General features: G+C 44.6%; 1 protein-coding gene across 10 annotated transcripts in view; it reads left to right on the top strand.

Moving 5' to 3' along the window:
- The window catches only part of ADGRB1 (adhesion G protein-coupled receptor B1), a 286,572-nt gene that overhangs the window by 136,902 nt on the left and 123,638 nt on the right, over positions 1 to 26,032 (top strand). For 8 of the 10 annotated variants that reach the window (XM_051612439.1, XM_051612442.1, XM_051612443.1 and 5 more), the window contains 11 exons: positions 1,672 to 1,836; positions 3,380 to 3,544; positions 6,985 to 7,149; positions 9,377 to 9,541; positions 13,300 to 13,401; positions 14,889 to 14,995; positions 16,069 to 16,263; positions 17,284 to 17,352; positions 20,479 to 20,587; positions 21,859 to 22,002; positions 24,453 to 24,528. In XM_051612439.1, the coding sequence (XP_051468399.1) occupies positions 1,672 to 1,836; positions 3,380 to 3,544; positions 6,985 to 7,149; positions 9,377 to 9,541; positions 13,300 to 13,401; positions 14,889 to 14,995; positions 16,069 to 16,263; positions 17,284 to 17,352; positions 20,479 to 20,587; positions 21,859 to 22,002; positions 24,453 to 24,528 (1,462 nt within the window). The remainder of the gene's footprint in view (positions 1 to 1,671; positions 1,837 to 3,379; positions 3,545 to 6,984; positions 7,150 to 9,376; positions 9,542 to 13,299; positions 13,402 to 14,888; positions 14,996 to 16,068; positions 16,264 to 17,283; positions 17,353 to 20,478; positions 20,588 to 21,858; positions 22,003 to 24,452; positions 24,529 to 26,032) is intronic. The other 2 variants (XM_051612447.1, XM_051612448.1) reach the window with 1 other exon arrangement.

Below are 26,032 nucleotides of genomic sequence, written 5' to 3' on the forward strand. Positions count from 1 at the left end.
TGCCTGAATTGACTGGAGAGATCAAAAAGATGTGCAGAAAAGTGTGACATATAAGGAATAACATAGATCACTACCAAAACCCCCAATAAGCAGATTGATGAGAGCCACAAACACTTGTAAAATGCTGCATAAAATTTTATTGAAAGGAGAAAAGTCCCCTTAAGACACTAATAAATATATATAACACCTTGAGTAAAAAGCCGGACGTTCACAGCTTTAGGCAGCTTTGGGGAGCTTGGTGGTCTCCAAACTTACAGTCCCCATGACAGTTCCTGTACTGACACTGACTTTCACACAACTGGCTTATAACCCTCACTGCCCTACGAGGAGGCTGAGATCTTAAGCTGTAGCAGCCTGCGGTCAGAGCCTCTATCATGCTCCATGTTGCAGCTGGTTGATCCAACACAGCATCACCTGTTCAGTTTTCTTTGGGAATGGGGTGATGATGTGGGAAAATACACCCAAGTGCTGGGTGCAGCTCAGGCTGTGTCATGGTGTACAACCCCTGAAGTTGTGCTTACCTGCTGCACCCAGTGCCGTGATCCTTCTTATATCACCCTAGTCTGCCAGATTGACCTAGTTAGGGTGTGACGTGGTGAAGTCTGATACACTGAAGAACTTGTTACTAGAAGGGTATGTCCCTCCATTCATCATCAGAGGTCTCCTGGTGTATATTTCTGCCTCATGCCTGTGTATTATATACACTAAATGTTATGTTCTAGGTTTATCATGTGTAGTTATTAGTGACTCATTAAAAATCTGAAAACCTAAACAATGCAGAGCTTAATCCAAAGAGGCAGAGCCAACTTTTGTTTTCATCTGGGGAGAAGGGTTTTTTTCAAGAGTAGAGTAATGACTATGAAAACTAGTGGAAAACTGACCTTTCCCTGCCCGTGTCACATTTCTGGTGACATACCTGGACTCTGCAGCCTGGTTTAAACACCCCTGGCATGACCATCAATCTGCAGAGATATTAACGACAAAGGGAATATATCTCATTCCTTTCCAACTCTGTCTCTTGTTTGATGTGTTGCTTGTAGTTGCCTTTCAATATTGCCCCATCAGGTAAATAGCTATTAAGGAAAGTGTGATGCCTAGAAACAGCATTCCTTGTTCTGTGCTGCCTTCTCGAAGCAGATCTGCACACATGAAGGAGGTGTTCAGAGAAAGCTCAGTGGGATTCCTTCTCAGGCCCTGTCATCTTCTATTTTATCTGCTCCTTCTCTGCCAATCTGCATTGGTAGGGACTGTGAGAAGGCAGGGAAAGGAGTTCAAACTTTATGACTGCTCAGTTTAAGACACATCTACTGTATCTGTCTAATCACTGTTCCTTAATTAGTACTGTTTTTCTCACATGGTTCTGCAGTCACTACACCACCTCGTCATCAGTGGTGGAGCCTGTCCTGTTCAGTGCCCTGATGTTCCCACGGTGTCCTTCTCTATTTTTAGTGTGTGAATTACAGCTCTATGCAGTAACCCAAAAAAACATTTAATCCATTGTCAACCCTCACATTTTCTCACCTTGCATCCTTGCTGTCACACCACACATGGGACATATTGCACAGCTTCACGGATCACCAGCAGCAGGTGAAGTGCAACTTGGAAAGCACTGCCCAGGAGATGCAGGGATCAAGGATGCCATGTCCTCACTTTCTGCTCCAACCCCAACAGGTGACCCTGCAGCAGAGGAGTGGTCCCCGTGGAGTGTGTGTTCGACCACCTGTGGGGAGGGCTGGCAGACCAGGACCAGGTTCTGTGTGTCATCTTCCTACAGCACTCAGTGCAGTGGCCCTCTCCGGGAGCAGAGACAGTGCAACAACTCTGCCGTGTGCCCAGGTGGGCTGAGTGCTCCATGTACATGTGGGCAAGAGGGAGAGGGAGATACACTGAGGACTGCTTACCTATGATATCTCCATTGTGTTATCTCCTGGAGGGAGATGGTTTTTTGTTTCTTCTTCCTTCTTTTTTTCTACCTTTAAGCCTCATAGACAGCCCCTTGCTAGACCAAGCCCCATTAGATGGGTTCTTGTTTTGCATGATACGGACAATCCATTGCTATCTAAAGGCAATGAGCACAGTACACCTGAAAGACAAGTGCCCTTTGGGGTGTTTTAAAGCATGGGGGTAGACTAGGGAAGAGAAGAACCAGATGAAATTTGCAGTGGCTCAGATGCCAACACTGGGCACACTAATGAAATTCAGCATGAAAAACTCAAGACTGCTGATATGTTTATGAATTGAGCCAGTCATTGTGTCTGTTTTCATATTCATTCTTCCACAATTTTGATGAAAAAGTACAGCCTAGGGAGTTCAGACACTATTCTGAAGAATTACAGTATTAAACCAAGTGTGTTATTCATGACTCCAAATCAGCAACATCATTGCTAAGAACTAATCTCACAATGCTGAAAGCACCAAGCTGTTTCCCCATCTTCTTTCCTACATTTCCTCTTCTACTTATCTCTTATCATGCAAGATTCCTGGTGACAACTGCAAAATGTTAGGTTTGAACACCCTTTCCTGATACTGGTGGATCAGTCACTGTCAGCAATCAAAGAAGGACTGGAAAAGTACCTGCATTTATATTTTTTTCTGAAGTGTTATTGATTTTGCATTAACTTCTCTGGTAAAGCTGGAAAGGATGAAGTCCCTTAAGAGAGATCAGTACATTCTTGTAACATTTGGTCTCTAGAGATTACAGTCCCTAACCTCCCATAAATAACCTGGCTAGACTAGATTAGATTAGATCGGAGAAGATTAGATTAATATGGATTAGAAGGCTTTAGATGTCTAATTCCAGGAGTTACCAGTGATGGCACAACTGGAGCACTGTGCCCATCCCATTTTGTTCTTCCAAGTCCCATTAGCTTTGCCCCTGTGGTGTCACTGAAGTATGATGGGAATTGGTAGCCAGACTACAGCTTTTCTGAGAACTTGAAAACCCTGTTGACTTTGACAATTCAATAAGAAAACACATTGAGGGAGGGAAATAGGGTAAGAAGTGATCAAATGATGGCCATGTTGCTTTCTAAAATGTGGTGGGTATTTTTGTTCTTCTGTAGGTAATTGCATCTTTTGCATAAAAAAAGAAAAAAAACCCAACAAAACTCCTTTTTGGCTCAAAAATTTGAAAAATTAGGGCCAATTGAAATGTGTTGTGATTTATTTCAAATAGACTGGAAAGCAACAGACACTTGTTGTCAAGACCAAGCATTAAAAAAGTACATTATGTTCCTCTTACACATTTTGGGTTGGTTTGTTCTTGGCCTTCCCACACTGACTTCTCACATGCTGCTCATTCTGATTAGGAAACTGCTGTGCTCTGTGCTCTCGTTACCTTCTTCAGAAAGGAAACTTACTACTTTTGCTTTGATTGCAGTGCATGGCACTTGGGATGAGTGGTCTCCGTGGAGCTTGTGCTCTTCCACCTGTGGGAGAGGGTACAGGGATCGGACCCGCACATGCAAGCCCCCACAATTTGGTGGGAACCCCTGTGAGGGACCAGAGAAGCAAACAAAGTTCTGCAACATTGCACTTTGCCCAGGTAAGGCAGTTAGAGATTCAAAGCTTTCCCTCCTGCAGGTCAACCTGTCTCTGAAGATACCCACACAAGGCTCGTCCAGTGGCTTTGTAGCTGCCTTAGCTGCACCAGCACACAGTCTGTGCTCTCTTGAAGATTATCTTCCATAAGGAAAGGACACACTGAAGAAGCAACCTAAAGGTGCTCTCTGGGATTATTCAGATAACAATTGTTTTAGGTTCAGATTTGCTCCATGTAACAACTTTCATTGGACACATAATATGGATGGATCTGGACTGGCTCAGCTGTCACTACTATTTTCAAGGCCATTTCAAGCTTCCCACTGTTATCTCCAATGAATAGTTTAAAGCTATTTTGCCTGACGGGGCTTGTTATTGTGCTGGAATCAATTAATAGTTTTGCTTGCTAGCAATATATGCACATTAATTGACCAACTGTGCAGGTTTTCTCTGTACCTGACCCTGCTTTGGGTAGTGAGATGGATTAAGAGACTCCTCAGAGCTTTCCATGACATAGTTTAACATTTCTAAGTACCTTTTCCTTGCTCCTGGATTTCAGTTCCAGATGTCTCTCCCCAAATTTTGCTTTGAAACACTAGAACGAAACCTTAAGATGTAATGGTCTTTAACCCTGGAAGTCCATTCAAGCTCGTGTGGCTTCCTTCCCTTGAAGCAGTCAGGTTCTATGTTTATCACAGGGTCGCCATTAATTTAACTCAGGGTGTCCTAAAGAACATGATCTGAACATGAGGGAGGTCCCTAACACTCCGCCCCCTACCTCTACCACCTCCTCCAGGGTAACGTCAACTGACATTTTTCCAGTTTAATGAGAATCATTGTGAAATATTATTAGGTCCCCAAAGGAGGAGAAGGATCGTGGATTTGATGAGAACTTTGTGCAAACATTTATGAGAAGCCTTCTGGAATTTCCCACCCAGTTTTCACCCCAAATGATTACCCTTGGATTTCTGGCTGCAGTCCAGAAGACTATTCAGAATAAGAACATAGACACCAAATTGACTCGGTCCTAAAAAGACAAATTGAAGAAGCCAGACGTGACATTGCTTGGGCAATAAACCATTCCCTGAGTTCACATTGATCCATAATTAATTCAAACACAAATAAATATACGGATACACTGCCCCGAACAGAAAAAAAGTGGTGGAAAAGATAGGCAGCCCAACTGCAAGACTTCAGCTCTAATTAATGCCACGAAAGCAATCAGTGGCTTTGTAGTGCCAAATAAGTGTGGTGTTGGGGGACTCATTGAAGCACAACAACGGGCACTGCTCAGCACTCGACATGCCAGACAGTCATATCACTTATTGCTGCCCTGCTCTGAGGATTTATTACTACAGCAGATAACAAAGCTCTGCTGCGGGAACAATGGAGCTTTTCTTCCTCTGGAGCAGCAGATAGCACCAGCTGAGCCCCTTGTCCCTTGCAGAGAGAAAGAAGTGGGAAGACAATGCCAGTCTCTGTGTAGACTGCACCAACCAGACTCTAATGAACATTTTTTATAGACTCGTGCAGCTCTGGGTCAGTGGCCTTGAGCAGACTTTGCTCCAGCTGTGATGGAAAACACTCAGTGTCTTCCCCAAGAGACACCTTTACATCAGCATGTGTGGCTGGGGGTGCAACACAGCCACCTCTGTTTCTCCAGTTTTCGAACATCTTGGAAATGACGGGCCATTAATAAGTAATCTTTCATCTCAAAGGTAATTTACCTGTTCCCTGTCCCCCACTGAACGAGCAATTTGTGGATATGGCTCTCGAATTTTCCCACCTCTAAACACCCACAGCTGTGATAAGCTTCCAACCACCACTGCCACAACACCAGGCAGGGGTTGGTGAATCCCACTTTTTTTGGTAAATGCAACTTTTTTTGATAAATGCAACATTTACTTTGGTAGATGCAGCCTCATTTTTCCATCATAAGGGAATGTTGATGAGGGGCAGGCACCATCAGTTCATGGTGCCAGCCAGAAAAGCCACACTAATTTATACCTGGTAGAATCTACTTTGTGGGGTTTCTGAGAATTTCCAAAGATGAATCACCTGTCAGTCACCACTTCTTGTGTTTCCTCTTCTTGGGATTAATAAGCATCAACCTAGTGCCTTCAATTTATGCATGATGAAAATATCAAGCTTGGATTGTTAAAAACAAGCACCTTTTGGAAGTACCTTTATGCCTGAATGATTTTTCATTCCTTCTGAGCTCACATGACCCCCTCTGAGTTAACAGTTGCTCATTGGGATGTTGGTGATATTTTTTTACACTCTTGCAAACAAAAAGCTGCTCAACTGCACAACTGCAGCGGGGATTATTTGAGGCTGTTTCAGCCCTCACAGATTACACGGTGGAGCAGGTTGCATATATTTTCCTTGGACTGGCAAACAAAGGCAAAGAAAATGAGCTGCAATCTACAGCAATGTGATTTGAGCCAGAATTCAGACTTTTCAGGGATTCAGGTTGTTATAAGTGAGAGCTAGCAGCTAGCAAGAGTTAAACAGAACATGATGACCACTGTTAATGAGAAAAAAGTGCTCCAGGAACAGCAGGCTGGGCAATGGATCTGTTAATCAGGGACCAATTAGGGTGTAACTGCCATGCTTGGGAATGTCTCACATTGTACCAGGCTAATAAGATATGTTCATGTTTCTCTCCAGCCTCATCCTTATCATAACCTCTCTTGTCCCTCCCTATTTAATTATCAAAGACACTGCTGTGTAGAGACATATCAAGTCTGTCAATGTTAATTCAACTGTAATAGTACATTGACCACACATGAGCACTCTGCTCGTGGTCTTCTGTTGGAGAACACCTTTGCTCCAAGCATTTCCCTGCTAGCAGTGTGAATTCCTGTGAATAATATTGTGATTCAAGTTTCTGTCTGTGCTTTAATGATAAGCAGAGCCCTTGGGTGCTTGAGAAAGTTCCTTCCCTGTAGCCCTGTGCACTGCTTTGGTGAAAAATGGATTCCCTCAAAAAGTGTTGATTGCCCAGAAGACGAAATGTCGTGTTAATATATTGATTTCTTCAAAGTTTTTGGTAAAAACATGATCCATACTCTCTGCTTTGATGTTACATTGTAATCAGCAATATTAATAGTGTTAACTTTTATGTTGGAATGTGTAATATCAACAGTTTCAACTTTTATGGTGTTACATAAAGTATGGACATAAAAACTGAAATTTCATTAGACTTGCATCCTGCTGAGTCATAATGCACCAGCTGGATGTTGCAGAGGATCCCAACAAATTGTCATTGCCACAGTTGTCTGAACTTATCCTTGATGGCCCTTTCCCTCTCTTATGGTCCATGATTCTATCATCCCCTGCCTTGGTCACTTGTAGGCAAAGGCCAGAGATTCTTGCACAAGCCTCCTTCCAGAGGGAGCGATTTTCACATTCCGTTCTGTTATCTCTCTTTGGGCCACTCAGTGGATGGCAACTGGAATGAATGGTCGAGCTGGAGCTCCTGCTCTGCCTCCTGCTCCAACGGAACCCAACAGAGGACAAGGGAGTGCAACGGACCCTCCTATGGGGGAGCAGAATGCCAGGGACACTGGGTGGAGACCAGGGACTGCTTCCTACGCCAATGCCCAGGTCAGTGACAAATTACTTTTTCTTTCTCTTGGGTCACCCTTCTCTGCAGTCCCAGTCAGCTTTCTGTAAAACCCCCTCCCATTTTCTATGGGGAAGAGTTTTCACCAGTAATGCAATAATAAAGAGGTTGTAGATTATACCATACAAGCCAAATTCCATAGCTGACAAGCTGGGGTCTTGCTCCCAGAAACCCCAGAGAGGTGAGTGATTACCCACTGGAATTCATCTTTCTAACCTTAGATACTGTTTTCTAGCATGTATTTTAAAAAATCAAGCAAAATATCACAGAAAACCTTTCCATGCTTCCACAGTGCTTCAACTTTCCTCCTCTTTTTTGTTTTTTTTTCCTCTTCTGCTAGCAATTCACCACTTGTAGTTGTAGTTGAAGCAAACTGGGAAGCAACCACTATTGTATCACAACTTTAAACCTTTTCTATGATAAGGTCAGGTACAATGAAACCTTGGTTCATGCCTGTCTAAGGCTTGTCACTTACTTTTCTCAGCTTGCTGTGTATAATAATAATAATAATAATAATAATAATAATAATAATAATAATAATAATAATGAGACCCATTTCATTAAGGAGAAGTAAAGAAAATTGAAAGAAACATCAGAGTACACTTTACCCCAGTAGTCTGTGTTTCTCAGACCAACACCAACATCACAAAGTTGCAGGTACAGTTTGCAGAAGTCTTGGGGGTAGTCATTGCAAAGGGACTAATTGGATCAGCTGATTTGGAGAATATTCTCACCTAGAAACAAAGTCTGAACATCTAGAAGCCTTCAAGACTGATCAGCAACTAATTTCTCTTGTCCTGCTTCTCCTGGCCCATTCCTTGTCTCTCTCTGAATGCTCCATCCCTGTTAGATCATAAGACTGAGAAGGAGTGGACCCCTGAAATGGAGAGGGTATTTTACCCCTTTACAAGAAAGCAGAAACAGCCAGAAACAGCTCAGCTCTTTGAGGCACTTCTCATACCTTGCTCAGACAAGGAAGTATTGTTCTCTCCAGTCAATAAGCAAAAGCCAATAGCTCCTCAGCCTGGTACACCTGTTTCTTCAGGGGATTCCTGTCCTCTCTGGTAGCACCACCATCTGCAGCAGAACATAAGCAGTATTCAACAGTTATTGGGCTTTTCTATATGGTTTTGGTCTTTAGGTATCTCACTCCTTCTTGGTAACTTACACAGACAAAAAGAGCTTCAGTTTTTATTAGACAACTTGTTCACACTGATTGCGGAGTTAGCTCTCAGAGCAGTGTTGGTCATGTATTCCACTGCATTCAGTGTTACCAAAGAAAGTACCAGAGGCTGGTGCTCTTCCTCTTCTGTGATAATTTTCTTCTACGTCTTGGGGAAGAGAAGGACCCCCTACCCTCCAAAATAAGTTATTTGACCCAAGATGATGAGTTAAATCCTCATTTAAAACCAAATACTAGTCAGCAGACTTGGGTCCTTGTTCTGTCACTGAGTTATTTCTCATCTGTGATGCAGCAGAGGACAATTTTTCCCTACCTTGCAGGCTTGTTGTGAGGGCTAATTAACACTTCTATAGTGTTTTGCTATATGCCATTGTTAATGTAAAAGAAGTAACATTTTTATAGATGCCATTGTTAATATTGTAAAAGTAGCATTTCCATCTGTAGAGGTGGTGGGAGACAATACAATAGGAATGAGACAACTGTCCCAAGTCTCTTTCCAAGGTACTGAAACAATGTAGTGGTAACAGCTGGAGGGAGGTTCATTTGATGTTTCTTCATAGCTTCTCGCCCAAGGGCTCTGCTGGTCTCTCTAAACCCCTGAGCCAGACCTTCACTGGAAAGGTCTGATTTCACATATACATTGTACATCCCAACCAAACACAAGCTATGGAATCTGTCTGGAAGTTGTGGCTTCCAGGCAGGTTGAATCCCTACCCATCTGAGGAGTGTTTATGAGTACAGCCCCACATGTGAGCCCAAGGAAAGAGAAAGGATTGTTTTTGCAGGGGTTGGAGAGACTGAGGAGAAACACAAGAAGACACTTCAGCTATTAAAAGTCTGGAGCAATGGGAAAGAGCACACGTTGATTTCATGTCTGTTGAGAATCAAAGACTTAAGGCTGGAGACCCTCCTTCCCACCAATGCTCTACCCACTGAATGTTCCAATGCTTACCTTGGGACCTTCCCTCCTTCTGTTGCTGATTGTGTTTGGGATGTAAAGGCTGTTTCTCTCTTTTTGTCTCCAGTGGATGGGAAGTGGCAGGCCTGGGGAGTGTGGGGCAGCTGCACCGCAACGTGTGGAGGTGGGACTCAGAGACGTGACCGTGTGTGTTATGGGCCCTTCTTTGGTGGAGAGACTTGCCAAGGTCCCAAGGAAGAGTATAAGCAATGCAATGACAGAAAGTGTCCTGGTATGTACCCCAGAACCCCCACACTTTCCTTTGCATGGAAGGGACAGGGATTTTGGAAAGAGAGTCCTGTGTTAGAGAGATGAATGTAACAAGGAGTTGTGATATAGTTGGATCCTGCCAATAGCCCGTGCAAGATGTATCAAGGACTTTCTTTAATTCTTGCCCAAACCAGTGTAACCTTTCTGATTTCAATTAATGTTTGGTAAATCCCACCAGTTCAGCCTTAATGTTTTTATTTTTTTCATTGCCATAGAGACATAATAAGAAAAGACACACTGTTTGACAGCAAAAATTGATACCAGAGTCTTGAGTTCATGAAGCAGTTGAGCACTGAGCATGCTGCAGTAACTTCCTACCCTTTACCTAGCCTCTGGGACACCTGTACACCACTTAATTTTTCAAAAAGACAGATGCATCTGTATCTGTCATAGCCTCCCAATTTCATCCTCCTTCAGCTACAGCCGTGGGAACAGAATCCATTTGAGAAAAAGGGCAAGTGAGCAAGGGCATGAACAGGTGAAAACCTGGGGTTTAATGTAAAAGATAAGTAGGAGCAAAGAGTTGTAAGTGGGAATGCTTCTGTCTGTCCCACACCTTATAAAGAGGCCAGAAAAAAGGTCTCTGCACCAATTTTGTTTTCGTTCTCAGTTGAAGCACCTGGTAAAATCACTGGTGGAGAGTCAATGATCTATGTAATGTTGGGAATCAGACTTCACTGGCCATAATGGGCCCCCTATTTTGAACTAAAAGGTAATTAATTGTCACAACATCAGGGAGAAACAAGAGAGACTCTCATGTTATCATCCTGGCTGTCCTAATGAAAACAGGCATCACCCTAAAAGAAAGGCTGGAACCCCACCCAGAGGGAGCAGTTTTGGTGCAGATGCTTCTCGGGATGTATCTGCCATGTTGAGGACAACTGACTCAAACTCCCTCGTGAACTGCTGAAGACAAAGATAAAAGTCAAAGCACTTCAGCATGGAAGTTTCAGCTCATTCAGCTTGAAGATAACAGAGAAAAATGCTGTGTGCTCAAGACAGCACATTCACTCTTTCCAGCTATGCTTTAATAAAAGACATCACCTCCCCCTGCAAGCTGTGCCTCTCAATTAGCAGTGGCTTGTGAGAGTCTTTTCTAACTGAGCCACAAAACTCTCCTTTCCCCACAGAAAATCTGAGCACCAGGTTGTCTGATGGTGTCTACAGAGTGATGCAGATTTATTTCAGCTTCAGTGTGTGCCAGCTGGGGCTCTGGCAGAACAAGCCCTATCTTTTCTTCACTTTCTGCAGGGGCTGATGCCTGCACAGTGCTCAAAAGGAAAAGGCATGTCTCAGGGACTGAGTTCTGCTAGGGCTCAAAATCAGAAGGGTCTCATTGCAGTTGTTAATTTGTGAGGGAAAGAAAAAGTGGGGAGTCATCAGAGGCTAAAAATAAACCCATTGAATTTGTTTTTAATAAAGTATCAAATGCCGGTGTGATTTGAACAGAAGAATTGAGTTTAATTGGGTTAGTTATTAAAATCTCCCAGTGTAAATAGGTTACTCTGGCAAAAAGGATTTTGTTATCAAAAAAAAAAAAAAGAGGATGGAATTATTCTTTCCTGGCCTGGGAATTGCTTCTGCACTCACTGGCAAGACAACACCAGGCAATTAGTGCATTTCTAAAGAGCATCTGTGATCCACAGCATCCCTCAGCAGTCCCCAGGGAAGCTACAAGGGTGATGAGACCAGGAAGTTTTGACTGATCAGAGAAGGAGAAAGGGGAGGTCAGATGTGAGCATGTTCCCTCTCTGCTTTTTGATGTGCTCTGTTGTTTTGTAACTGAGGGTGCTAGAAGCTTCCCACCCAATGCCCCAAACCTACCTTTGAACCACAGTTTGTTGTGTAGAATCTGTGACTGTGGTCAAAGCCCTGGTCAACGAGGCAGGAGTGTTGCATTCAGTTCCTCACTCTGCCACAAGTCCTCTGCCTGACCATGTGCAAGTCACAACTGGGTTGCATAATCACTCTGTGTCAACAGGTAGGAAATAAAACTTCTTTTCCACCCATATTCTGCCTTTTAAAGTTGTTGGCACAGGGACTATTTCTGCATATGTGGAGAGCACAGGAAGGGTCCTTCTGGGACCTCTAGGATTTCATTGCAGTAGTGATGACTCAAAAGGGAACTTTAAAACAGTGGAAGGAACATCTGTTTCCAACTAGAGTGTAAGTTGTTCATTATCAGTGTCTACTGGGGAAGAATCTGTCTTTGAACTACATCTAAGGCTGGAGCCACACGGCCTTGGACCTTGACTCAAGGAGCAGTGATGAGTGGGCAGCTTATTGGGTCTTGGATGAATCCTCCAAAGAAGTAAGACTTGCCATGACCATAATTTTAGGCTTGAGTCTTCCCCACAGCCAGGTTGGTACCCTGGGTAGTTCCAGAGCAGCAGCAGCATATGTTTGTTGCTGGGTATTTGCTCCTTGACGCAGATCCTGAAATGGTCCATGTAAGCAGATCCATTGCACAATCCCTTGTAGGAGGAAGCCTTCAGGGTCATTACAGCCCCACAGCTCTCTTAGGAGAGCTGGGAGAACTCAAGGCCTCCCATTTTTATTTTATTTTTTTAATGACAGATGTACATTTTCCCTACAAACTTGGCATGCCTCTACTGGCACCACTGGACCCTGGTATGGGCAGCACTTTCCTGCATGGGAAGGAAGCTCAGCAGGCAACTGTCAAGCTCCATGGTTGGTTGACTTTGTCTTTGCAGCTCCCTTTCCTGGCCAGTTTCACACATGCAGCCAGCTTCCTTTTTATTAGTAGTTTTACATCACAATAAATGCAAGCTTTAATCGAAAATCATTATATATAATTTTTTCTTCTCCCCACCCTCAGCAGTGATAAACAGCTTTAACACCATCCTCTGGCTCCTTTCATTCTACATGCTGAAAGTAATGAGTTTCTTAGCACAAAGCTCTCCTGTGGTCAATGTTTTTTTCCTAGGTCCCACTTGCTTGGGGGCCAACTCAGCTCCACTCACAGACAGAAGCATCTGAAAACTTCCTTCAGAAGAGCTTTTTTTCTGTTTTGGCTCAAAACATATTTTTGCAGTCTCCTGGACTCTACAGCCATGCTTGAAAATGAGCTGCTGAGGCAAATCCATCCTGTTGGAGCTGTGCCGCCTGTGTCATCATATAAGATGGCACCAGACAGAGGACCACAACTGAGTCCACTCGAGGGATATGTTCATCTTGGTTTTTCTTGTATTTATTGTCCTTTCCTTCATGCTTACTCCAACTTATTTATGCTGAGCAGCATTCTAGCCACTTCTAACCCTTGAGGTGGTGACCCTGAAGGACGGAAGGAGTAGAATCTGGAGCCATGAGTTTTCTAATAAATGGTGGACATCTGTCCACTAAACAAGAACAGAAGACTCTTTAGTAGGATATAGCAACAACAGCTTTCTTGGAAATAGTTGACACAAGGCAAGACAAGCGTGTTAGTTGACTTTCCCAGGCTGTTGCATGTAAATTAGTGAGCTAATCCTTGGGATGGATGGATGCCCAATTTTCAGATAGGCAGAGAGGTTAAGAGGCTTTGTCAGGGTCCATGCACCAAGCAGCTACAGAGCAGGGAGTTCAGCTCCAGGCCTCCTGGCTCACATCACAGTGCTCTGTTCCCTCCAGATCATGCTCCCTTGTTTCCTGTTCCCATTCCCTTTTCCATGTTGCTGCTGAGGAGGAGGCTTTATCAATGGAGTTTTTCCTTCTTCACAGAGCCTCATGAAATCTGTGATGAGGAAAGTCTTGGCCCTGTGGTTTGGAAAGAGACACCCGCTGGAGATGCTGCAGCTGTCCGGTGTCCTCGCAATGCCACCGGTAAGGATGATTGCACGCCTTGGCTGGGGAGCTGGCCCACCTTCAGGTTATCCTTCATCCTTTGCCTTCTAGATGAGGAGAACCTGGTTGTGGAAGGAGAGGACAAGAACATAGATTGCCCTTCCTTCACTAAGACCTAAATAAACTCCCTCTGGGTTTCTGTGGTCCTTCACTTTTTAACACCAACTTCTTGGTTCATCCTGGAGCATGTGAGGTGGTCATCTATCCACCTGCTGCCTAGTCCTGGACAGCTTTGCAACTAAGTGTTACTGTGGTATGTTTTCCCCATTATCTACAAATAGCTCTGCAAAAGCAGGTGGGACTTTATTAGAGTCCTCCAGACTTGGGTGATATATTTGTCTCCACTATCCATAAAAAATGGAAGTCTCTGAAAGAAGGAAATCTGAATTCTATTGTCCAACAAAACTTGGGTGCTTTCCTCTCCTTCTTAGAAACCATAGCACCTCCCTAAATGTATCTTTAGGTGCTGAAGCTGATGGTGTGATTATGATCAGTGGTAAGACATGGGCACCCAAATCTTTTCTGTTGTGACTGTGGCCACGTATTCCTCAAGGAATGGAAAGTAGCAGAGAGAAAGCTCCAGGAGACATGTTGGTGGTGGAGCTTGTCCTTAGCTGGGTGTTTCTTACTCCTATGCAGGAACAGAAATAGATGCAACAGCATCAGTAATGAATGTAAAGGGTTTCTATCGTTTGAGTGAGACTGTCAGATACAGACAAACTTTGCAGCTTTGACTCACACAGCCTGTGACAGTCAGTGTCATCCCAGATGCTAACCTAGAAGAGCTGTATCCATAGCAAGGTCACCGAATCATTTACAAGTAACAATGAGATTGTGGACTCAGCAACGTCTGCTCCTCAGACACTCTTGAAATGGCAGCATCTCCCTTTTCTTCCTCACTGATATATCTGTTCTTCTGCAACGTAAAGGCTTGTGATCACCACTGCAAAACTCACTGTAGGCTGAAGCTAAGGGAAGGCTGGGGGAGGAATGCAAGCAGCTTTCAGAGTTTTTCAGCTGATGAAAAGATGGTGCTGTTGAATATTTACTCTTCTTGAGACTGTGTAGGCAGCACAAGCTGCGGTGGCTGGTTTAGTTGCAAGTACCAGACCATGCCACCTGGGGAGGCTCGTGGGACTTACCAAGCCAGGAAGAAGGCTGTCCTCCAGGGCAGAAGAAGCCTTCTTTCACCATGACTACTCATGTCCAGTTTGTTAGGTTATGTTTACATTCCTGGTTCCTTTTACTGTCCTGGTCCTGAATAAGAAAATGCAGGAGAAGGAAACAAATATCTCTCCTACATGCTTGCACGTGTTGTTCAGGCATCTGCAGATGCCCATGCTGCCCTTTGTGCTGGTAGGCGTGTCCACATGGATGCATTGACCAGTTCTGGCTGACCTCTATGGAGGTGTTTGGCTTTTTATCTCGCTGTCCTCACTCCCATATTCATTTATTTCCCTTTCCAGGGTTGATCCTTCGAAGATGCATTTTAGATGAAGAAGGGATAGCTTACTGGGAGCCGCCAACATACATCAAGTGTGTTTCTATTGATTACAGGAACATACAGATGATGGTAAGGCAGATCAACTTCTCAGCTCAGCAGGTCTGAGATCCCATCAAATACTTCTTACATTGTTGCAGTTCCATGTGAAAGGGAGATGCTAGCTCTGCCTTGATTTCCTCTTGCTGTTTTTGTCTGTTTGACTTGTGATGCATGGGCACTCACTCCATGGACAAGAGATGGTTCCTCACTGGGTCTTTTATTATCTGGCTTGACAGAATCCAGGTCCTAAAAGGTCTTTTATATCACATTATCGGGAACAATTGCTGTGACCATATCACTTTTCAATAAGCCACTTATTTTTTGGAAGTTTTAAATTAATTATTGTGATGAATTTCCACTGGTCTCCTGTGGTTTGCCTTAAAACAACATTGCCTTTATGAGAATCTGCCCTCTCCTGTTGAGGACAAAGTACAGTTCCTTCTCAGATAGTTTCAAATTAGTTATAGGAAACAAGGTTTGGGGGCAAAACTCTTTTGTTAGCTGGGCTTGGGTTATGAACAGAGTAGCATCTGTGGTAGAATAAAGTCTTGTGAACCTACACACCACCTTTCATAGAATCATAGAATGGTTAAGGTTGGAAGGGACCTGAAAGACCATCAGGTTATAACTCCCCTGCTAGGAGCAGGGACACCTCACACTAGACAAAACCTCATCCAGCCTGGCCTTAAACACCTTAAAGAAGGGGCTTCCACAACCTCCCTGGGACACCTGTTCTAGTGCCTTCCTACCCTTATGGTGAAGAATTTCTTCCTGATGTCTAACCTAAATCTCCCCTCTTTCAGTTTAAAACCATTACCCCTTGTCCTATCACTGCCGTCTCTGGTGAAAAGCCCCTCCCTAGCTTTCCAGTAGCCCCTTCAGATACTGGAAGGTGGCTAAAAGGTGTCCCCGAAGCCTTGTCTTCTCCAAGCTGAATAGCTCCAACTTCTTCAGCCTGTCTTTCTTTTGTGAGCATGCAGAAAATTCCACTTTTGCTCTCCTACCATTTTAAAATACCACAGGCTCCTTGGGCCAGCAAAGATTGTCAAATTAATCTAATCTTTGTCCTTCAAATGTTGGTCATGTTTCTTTCTGTTTCTCAGACCAGGGAACATCTTTCCAAAGCTCAGCGTGGGTTGTTGGGAGATGGGCTGTCAGAAGTGCTCCAAAACCTTGTGGAAATCTCTCAGGATGGGACCAGCTACAGTGGGGACTTGCTGTCCACCATCGATGTACTCAGGAACATGACAGAGATCTTCCGTAGGGCTTATCATAGCCCGACTGCTGGGGATGTGCAGGTGAGCTGAGATGCATATCCTGTAGACCAAGGCTAGGTTACAGGTGTGTGTGCATGCACAAGGCTCGGGGTTTGAGTACCACCTCTGTAGCTGATACAATGCTGATGAGAAGTCAGAGTATTTTCTACCCAATGAATTGTCTTTGTGTCTTAAACTCTCCACTGAAGGTCATTTTCCCTGGTTTATAAAGTAAGAACTTGAAAACCAAAGTCACTCTGAACTATTCCAATCTGATAGCACTTCACTATGGAGTCTAATTAATATGAGAACATTATTTGGAAGGGATTGGAGTCTAATGAGTGGAGGTAAGATGATCTTGTGGTATTGGCTACTTGGATGTTGATGTGGGAAAATGTCTTGGTAGCTTCTCATCCCAGGGTTTTACTTTCAGCATTTGATGAAGAGTGGTTACAAGATATACCCTTGGGATAGATCATCACCCCATGACTTGAAACATTAAACTGATCCTACAGGATCTGCTATGGGTGGTAAAACTGAAGGAAAAAATCAATTGTCTTGACATATCTCCTTTTTCATAGTGCATCACACGTAGCACCTGCTTGATCCATCACTGATTCTCATGCCTGGTTGCAGACCAAAGAGGATCATAAGTTTTTCCAATGCTCAAGATAAGAGAAATAGTAGAAAATAGGATAGGAAGGGATTTATATGAGGCCAGATTATCTGGTTTTAACCAGTTTCTGACAGACATCTACCAAATCTGCTCTTAAAAACATTTAATAATGGATACAAGACATATTCCCAGTTCAATGCCTCATCAGATACAGCACTCAAAGTGAAAGCCTTTGGAAAAGCCTTACAACAACCTGTTTTGCTGTAAACATCCTTGGGGACAGGGACCTGGGAAATACTGTGGGACTCTTTAGGAATGGGACCATCAGATCCCTCTTGGAGAGTGGTTGACTGTCACATGTTCCCCATGCATCACTGTGTCCTTCCTAGCCTGTGCTACTTCTGACTAACCACATTGTTCTTTCTCTTCTTGTCTTCCATCTCCAGAACTTTGTCCAGATCATCAGCAATCTTTTATCTGAGGAAAACCGGGACAAATGGGAGGAAGCACAGCTGGTATGCACCTTCAGCACCTTCCCTGAAATAAGACAGGCTTTCAGCATAGGTCAAGCCATGACGAGGGGAATTTCCAAGTGTCTACATGACCTTCCAGCTCTTCTTGCCCATGATACATTGTGTGCTACATGTATCTGTTTCAATCAGACCTCAACATATCTCCATCTGCCAATGGTGTTCTGCTTGGATAAACCCTTATGATGAAACAGACAAACAATCCAGACACCACCAGCTGTGGTCAGCTTCAGAGTTGACTGCTAGTCATCTGATCCATGCAACTGGTCGTGTGGGTGAGCTTCTTACTAGGCTGAACCATATTTATGAGGTAACTCAGTGAGCCACAGGATCTCAGCACTAAGCCAAAGTCTCAGCACGAGGAACATAAAAAAAAATATGGGGGTGAACACCAAATTTTGGACAGCTCTCAAAGGCCAGGCTGGGCTTGGAGTTGATAACTCTCCTGGATTGCCATGACTACCCTCTTCTCTTCTTGCCAGAAGTTGGATTACATGGATTTGAGTTCCTTGTTAAATAGATACAGGACAGGCAGGATTTTCATACTTCAGCAGTGGGCTCTGCTTGGCTGAGCTGCAGGTTCTGCTCAGCATGAGCTGAGCGAGAGTTCAGTTATATTTTACTCAGTTTGTCTCCTCTCAATACTGGAGATTCTGCTGGATAATTCTGTGGCTAAAACTTTGCACATCAGGGGGAGAAGTTTGGCTTTTATCTCTGTCTTATTTGCCCCTTGCCTTTTCTGCCCCATTTATTACTCTCTGAATTTCTGTGAGACCTGTTCCTTGTCCCTTTCCCATTCTTTTGGTGAGCCCTTGGGCTGCTCAATGCTGTCATCTCACAGCAGCATTTGGGGACCTCATCAGAGTGAAATAGTTCTTCCTCAGACCAGAAGCTCTCTTGTAGAGGCTCATGTTGATGGTCATTCCTTCCATGTTCAAAACCTCAGCCCAACTTCATCTCAACTGGAAAAATAACCTAGAAAAGGAGTATAACTCAGCTTTTGTGAGAGATCAGTCCTGTGGAAAGTACTCAGAGGTGTGAATCAGAATATAGCAGTTCCTTTTTAATCACCTGTTGCTGCTACAGAATTCCTTGGAGAGGTCTGGAAATACCAAACAATCAAGAAAAATACCACCCAACATGAGAAGCAACCCCAGAGTCCAGTTATATTCACACCAACTAGGGAAATCTTCTGGGAAAAACTCTTAACATGAAACAGGGACCTGAATACAGTGTCTTCATGCAACAGAATTTCCACCAGGAGCTAAGCAGCTTTGTGAACATTTTCTTCTCCCCTTTTCTCCCTGAGATCTTGTAGTTTCCCATTGCGTAAGTAAATGGGAAACTCTGGATGAGTTAAAGGACCATCTGGACATGGTCTTTGGCAACTAGCTCTAGATGGCCCTGCTTGAACAGGCAGATTGGACCAGATGACCTCCAAGGTCCTTTCCAAACTCAAATGTTCTGTGAATCTGGGAGTTTGTGACCAAATACTCAGTTTCAAGTTTGTTGACCATTATAGGATGAAAGCTTCAAAGACAATGGCCAATGTAGCCTGGGGTTAGTTTGACCTTGTGATTTCCATCTGTAATGGAATATAAAGTTATACTGTTATAAACAGCTTTGTCACTCACTTCTCCTCACTTGCTGCACTGGAAGGAATTTTTGACCCTATCCTGATACGGTTTTAATCTCACCAAGTTTCCTTCAGATAGACACTCACACACATGGCCATCCCTGCCCTCCTTGCACATTCACTCACCAGCTCAGCCTTCCTTCTGCCTCCATCCCATTCTCTTGTCCTCCATGTCCCTAGGTGTCCCTTCAGCTCTGCTCAGCCACCTCAGGATGTCTGAACAGTGATGAGGAATGAAAAATGCCTGAAAAATGGTGGAAATCAACCAGAAGTGATGTAAAGGGCTGAACTGCCTTTCTTCAACCTTGGTCGGTGTTTGCTAACCCCCCTTAGGGAAATGTACTTTGAGGAAAAGACAGGTAGTCAGCACAGCTCATTTCAGATGGATTATCTCTTACAAAACTTGTCATTGGAAAACTAGTTATTGTTTAACAGCCGTGTGTCAGCCTGGTAAAATGTAGGTTAAGAAGAATTATTGCAAATATCCTGATCTTTGGGGAAACATCAGGAAAGAAAAAAGAGACAGAAATTCCAGGACAGCTTCTAGCAAAGAATAAGAAAATTGGTTATTTGGAGAGTGAGATCCTGCCAGCAAAACAGGAAAGCACAAAACCAGACCATGATGTTTTTCTGGATGGGATTATGTGCCTGGGTTGGGATCTGGTGCCTGAGATTTGACATTAGACTGGGAAGGTCCTTTGGCATGGTTGCTTCCAGTGGAGTGACAGCCAAATTAATGATGGGGAGGTAATGTTTTGTGGGCTCCCTCTCAGTAGGTAACATATAAATACCTACAGAAATAGCCCAGATATGTTTCTCAGAACAAGTATCACAACACCTGAGAGTCAAGGAAGTCTAAGGCTTGGCAAAGACTCTCAGAATTTGACAAAAAGCAAAATTTCAACACATCAATGTGAACACATCTTCACTATCTGGCATGATGTCTCTGGATGTGTGATTGCAAATGCCTCTGGCTTGATCACAGCTACATTGGGCCAAATACTCCAGTCAGCGGGCTTGGAAAGAAAGTGGAGATACTTGAAACCATAATATGTCCTAATGTGTTTCTCTTCTTGCTTTAACTGTGGAAACAGCACCATCATGAACATCAGCAGTATTTCATCTGCTTCAGAAGGGGTTATTGGTGGCAGAGGTTATCCTAGGGAAGGAAGAAGGATGGATATATTACCCTCTACTCCAGAGAGTCCCACAAATTTCCCTTTGCTTTGTGATATTGCTCTCTGCCCTAGGTTTAGTCAGTCTGAAAACCATCTTATTTTTTTGCACCTTTCTTTTTATTTTTCTAAGATTCTTGTTAGGAGTTCTCAGTCTTCATCTTCACAGATCCATGGTATTCCATTATATCCACCATCTTCTTCCAATGCATGTGTGAGGACAGAAACCTTTGCCTTTAGAAGAACTCATACTGTGCTCTTTAGTATCTGTGCTACTAAGAATTCTCTCTCTCTCTGCAGATAGGGCCAAATGCCAAGGAGTTGTTCAGGCTGGTGGAGGATTTCATTGATGTCATCGGTTTTCGCATGAAAGATTTCCGGGATTCCTACCAAGTGACGGACAATCTGGGTGAGCTGATTTGCACACCCCATGTTGGGTAGAGGCCTCAGAAAGCTGTAATTACTGTGCAATATGTATTGCCTGGGCTGTGGGGTGGGAAGGAGGGAAGACAGCAGGTGGCGGGACATTAAAATGTCTGCGGAAAGACAAGGACGTTCATAAATATGAGGTGGCTTCTCTCCAAGTTAGGACTTCAGCGTGAAGAAGAGATGTTCATGGAGAGATGTGAGAGAGATCTATAGAACCTTGAAGGGAGAACAGATGACAAAGTGGGCAGAATTAGATGCTTCCTTTTATTATTATTTTTTTTTAACACAAGAGCTGCACAGCAGCCTATGAAGTGATCAGGCAGCAAGCAAACAGCAGGTAGGATTTGATTTATGCTCTAGGCACACGCACAGCATGGAACTTGTTGCCAGAGGATGTTGCAGAAGCCAAAAAGCACAGATGGGTTCATGATGGGATTAGGGACATGGACAAATGAGAGGTCCATTGGTGGCTGTTAAAGTTGATGGTCTGGATACAGCCATTAGCTGAGGAAGCCCTGCTGGTGCTGGAAGCTGGGAGGACAGACCAAGAGACGTCTTGCTCTGTTCTTTCTCACACTTCTCTAAGCAGCTGCTACAGCCACTCCTGGAAACAGGACACTTGAGTAGACTGACCTCTCATCTGCCAGCTTTAGTGCAGGCAAGTTCTTTTCAACTAACAGACGTATGAGCCCTCACAGTTACTGTGATCTTCCGTCATGCATAGACATCACATTAAGAGCACAGAATCACGGAATGGTTTGGGTTGGGAGGGATCTTAAAGATCATCTAGTTCCAAACCCCTGCCAGATGCAGGGACCCCTCCTACTAGACCAAGCTGTTCTAAGCTCCATCCAACCTGGTCTTCAACACTTCCAGGGATGGGGCAACCATATCTTCCCTGGGCAACCTGTGCCAGTGTCTCACCACCCTCATAGAAAATAATTTCTCCCTAATGTCTAACCTAAATCTCCCCTCTGCCAGTTAAAGCCATCACCCCTTGTGCTATCACTACATGCCCTTATTAATAGTCCCTCCCCAGAGTCCTTGTAGGCCCCCTTCAAGCACTGGAAAGCTGCTATAAGACAGCATCACTGCTATAGCTCTCAAGATCCAGCCCTATTCATTCTATTATCTGACTTCTCACTATTATCTCCACTGAGTTTTTCAGCACTTGGGAATTTACTGAGGCTGGTTTTGCTTACTGGGTTTATTTGTTCATTTATTGAGTTAGTTCTTTATTTTTTCCTCTAGTCCTGGGCATTCACAAACTGCCTGCTAGTGCAGCAACTGACATCACCTTCCCCATGAAAGGTTGGAGGGGCATGGTGGACTGGGCCAAGAACTCAGAGGACAAGGTCACTGTCTCCAAGAACATCCTGTCTTCAGGGCTGACAGGTAGGCAACACAACCAGGGCACTCCAGAAGAACATTTCTTCTTCATTTCCTGAGAGATGTTCCTTCCCTTTGGCTGGTCTTCACATTCTCCTTCCAGCTCAGCTTAATTTGCTCACAAAACCTCTATAAACAAAAGAATTGCTGAGTGCAAATAAGGCTTTCTGATGTGTCTTGAGCAAGAGTCAAACCTAAACTCCTTGCAAAAGTTCAAGGACAGGTGGTGGCTTTTCCTTGTGGATACACTGGTGCTAAGTGGCTTTGGGAGAGCAAACTGCTGGCTGCTGCATCAGGCTGTGCTGTTCTTCCTTGGGACAGAGGCCAGAGATTGTGAGTTATTGCTGTCAGAAGACCTTTGGCCTCTTCTTGTCATACCAGGACCTCTTGTCATGGACTTCCTACTGGGGATGAAAACAACTCAGCCATCATTTCTAGTTGGGGAATCTAAGGCCAAGAACACTTAAGTGCCACCCCCAAGGATAAACAGTGAGTCACTGGCAGAGAAAGAACAATTTCCAATGCTCCTTGTGTTTTGCCATGCCTTGAGGACAGCATTGTCTTCCTGGGAGAAGCTGGAGTATGTTGGAAGGGTGATTACAACTTGTTTGAGGAGGCTGTGGAGCCTTCACCTTTGGAAACCTTTAAACACTTGCTGAACAAACTGGTGGTACCAGACACAGACAGAGCTGATCCTGATCTGGGACTAAAGGCTGTCCTGGGGGTCTCATCTGCTTCCACATTGTGCTGTTTTCCTACAGGGCCCCAAGCAGTAGTCACTGTGGTCATGTCTACCCCAAAGAACCAGTTTCCCACCTGTCCTTGCCTCTCCATGGTGACCAGTTCCACACTGGGCTGTACTGCCTCTGCCTTGTTCAGCACCCCACACCAGTGGTATCTTTTGGAGGGCTTACTCAGTGATTAACTGTGCAGATGCACCTCTACCAGTTTTGTTCCTTGCTTTTCCCTAGCCACAGGGAACAGGGACAGCTATCCTGATCCAAGTGGTGGAGACAGGCAGCTGGATGAGAACCAAACCAGGTCCTTCACTGCTGAGAACTGACATCTCACAATTGATTTAGGAAGGCCAGCATGAATTTGTATAGCTGGGTGCTGGGCCTTTTGGGCCTTGGGCTGTGCAAATATTGCTGGTGAGTGCTGGAGAGGTGTTATGTGACCAAAACTGTAATGTTTTCAGCTGAGCAGCATGTCAGAGGATTTCTTTCTTTTTACACCAGGACTGATGGGCAGCTGCATTACTACAGAACTATCCCAGACCAAAAGAAACACGCTGCCACCTCTATCACCACCAAGACCCTTTGTCTTCCTGGGAGGGTGTTGTGATAACATAGTCTGTGGGGTCTAGAGTTTTCCTTGCTCACAGTCCCATAGGAGCACATATATCTTCTGTAAATTCCTTACTGCACTATCTGAGCACCAAGAGGGAAAACTCTCTTTGAAGGCAGCAGAATCCTTGTTTGCACAGGGATTCATGGGAAAGGCCAAAAGACAGTGCCAGCTTTCCTAAAGAAGCAAAGGATACACAACTGCTCTGCAAACCTGTCTGTCAGTCTCCCCTAGCTATGTTTTCACCAGCCTATCCCACTTGAGCCCAGTTTGACAAAGAGAAAGGTAGATATGCAGAGTTGTGTCTACACTGCTCTGATGGAGTGAGTGCACTGTAAGTTCAGTATCAGTACGAGACATCAGAGTAGCCCCACCTCAAGGTACTTCCCCAGACTTCCTCATCTATATTTTTTGCCCAGACACTTGATTTTTCTCCCCCTGAAAATTCAGCCACTGGTTTGCCTCTGCTCCTTGTGCTCCTTCAGGGGGAAGTACTTGCTTTTTGCAGCTGGACACTGAAAAGCAGAGTAGAAAGGAGGTCAAGTGATGTGCCCAGAGGTCACACACATGATTCAGAGGCTCATCTAGGACCATAGCCCACATAGCCTCCTAAGGCACTGCCTGAGTTGGAGGGTCAGACCAAGCACAGTGGGACAGCTCCCCTTCTCAGCAGCCCTTGTCAGCCCAAGCACAGCTCTTATCCGTGATGGCTCTATAGCTACAGACAGATCCAAACCCTTATGGGTGTCTGCAAGAGACCTTTCCACCCTGCAGATTTGCCCACTGAGGTGCTGTTGGAACTATTAATGGGATTTATGAATGAGAGAGCACTAAGCTGGTCATTTAGGATGAAGGAGTCTCAGGTGAGAGCAGATGCCTGGGACACTGAGTCACCCCAAAGGTGCTGAGTTCTTCCTCGAGGCTGATGGAGACCTGGCATAGTGACAGCAGGCACCACATTCCACTTTGGAGATGCTAGTATTGGCCATGCCCCAACAGAAACTCCTCCATGAGATGTCTAATATGCACCTGAATGTCCCATGGGGACAGCTGACATTCTGATTGTCTCAGTGCTGTTGTTTTGTTCCCTTTCCTTTGGTGTCCTGCAGCAACGGATGACTCCTCTGTCTTCGTGGTGGGGACTGTCCTGTACCGGAACGTGGGCAACATCCTCTCCCTTCAGAGGTAAGAGGGGCTGAGCAGCTGGGAAATCACCAGGCTTTCCTGCTGATCCCTGTGGCTGCAGATCCCTGGTCTTCTGGGGAAATAACAAAGTCCACTGGGTGCAATAAGATGGGCTTTGAGTTGGTGATGCAAGTATTTTGGTACCCCAAACTGACCGATGCTTCATGTTCAGGTGGGGTTGGGCTCATGCATTGCAGACATTGCCTGCTGGAGGGGCAGGAAGGATATTTCTGTTCATGTGCAGCACAGACCTGAGGGCAGGCACAGTGCTGCTGCTGCTGCCACATCCCTGCCTGCTGGCTGCCTGCCACCCCTCACCCTCCAGGATTGGGTTCTTATGCTGCCCTCCTCGTCACAAGGGATTTTGGGGGGCTTGACAGATGGGGGAGGGAGGAAGGTGCTCAGCTGCCCTGATCCTCCCGAGCTGCTGAGGAGCTGCCAGCCACATTGAGCCATCTGAGAGCATCAGGGCAGAAGACAAGCTGAGGGAGAGGAGCACAGCAGCACGCCTGGCTGCACATGTCTACCATGTTCCCAGCCGCTGCAAACCACCCCTGGGCACCAAAGCTTTTGTGCTGAGTGTTCCCTTCCCCTTTCTCCTTTTCTCTCCTTTTCTCTTTCACTATCTCGATCCTTTTTTTTCTGAAGCTGGTACTGAGGCAGTAAATTAAGCATCCTAAGGCACCTTCTAAATCTGTTCTGCACTGATTAGCATGAGCCCATTTACCATAAACACCAGGGCATCTCTCCTCACCGATAATCATTTAAATACCTACAGATTTAGCACTGGCAATGGTAAAAGAGCTCCAAGTGAGTACAAAGAGGAATTAACAAGCCAGCCAACTGTATTCTGTAATATCTTCCATTACAGCACTGGGAATTAGATCAGAAAGGCAATAAACATCATTGGCTCAAATGATCCAGTGGTATTTCAGCTTTCTCTGGCCAAGCAGTGAATGAGCTCTGATAACCAGCAGCTGCAGCAGCCACAGCCTCTGAACAGCTTTCCCATGGGAGATTTGATTTAAGACATTCCTTAATTAAAGGACAGGCCCTCTATAAAAAGAGCCAGAGTCCTGAATCACCTGTAGAGATTCAAAAGAAAAAGAAAAAAAGAAGAGTACCTCTTACTTCACCACTGTGGAAATGGACAGTGAGAAGGAGAGGGATGTCTTTAAATAAACATGTAGTCACCTAAATAACCATAGGCACCTGCCTATGGGGTAAAAATATTTCTGACCATAAAGGTGAGCAGCTATTCCTGGGTACACATGAGCAATAAGAACCCAGATCCTAGGTCCTGGGCAAAGCTTCAACACAGAGTGATTTTTTCCTAGAAGAAAACCAAAAATGAAGTATACTTAATTCTGCAAAAAAATATCACCTGAGCTGTTCCTAATTATCTCAATTTACTCCCTCCAAGCAGCAATTCCTTATCAGAACCTCACGTTGTTTTATCCCCTGGGATCCAGAGAGCCCTGTGGTTCTTGGCAGCTGTGCCAAT

This window comes from Apus apus, chromosome 2, assembly GCF_020740795.1.
Source record: "Apus apus isolate bApuApu2 chromosome 2, bApuApu2.pri.cur, whole genome shotgun sequence".
Taxonomy (NCBI): Eukaryota; Metazoa; Chordata; class Aves; order Apodiformes; family Apodidae; genus Apus; species Apus apus.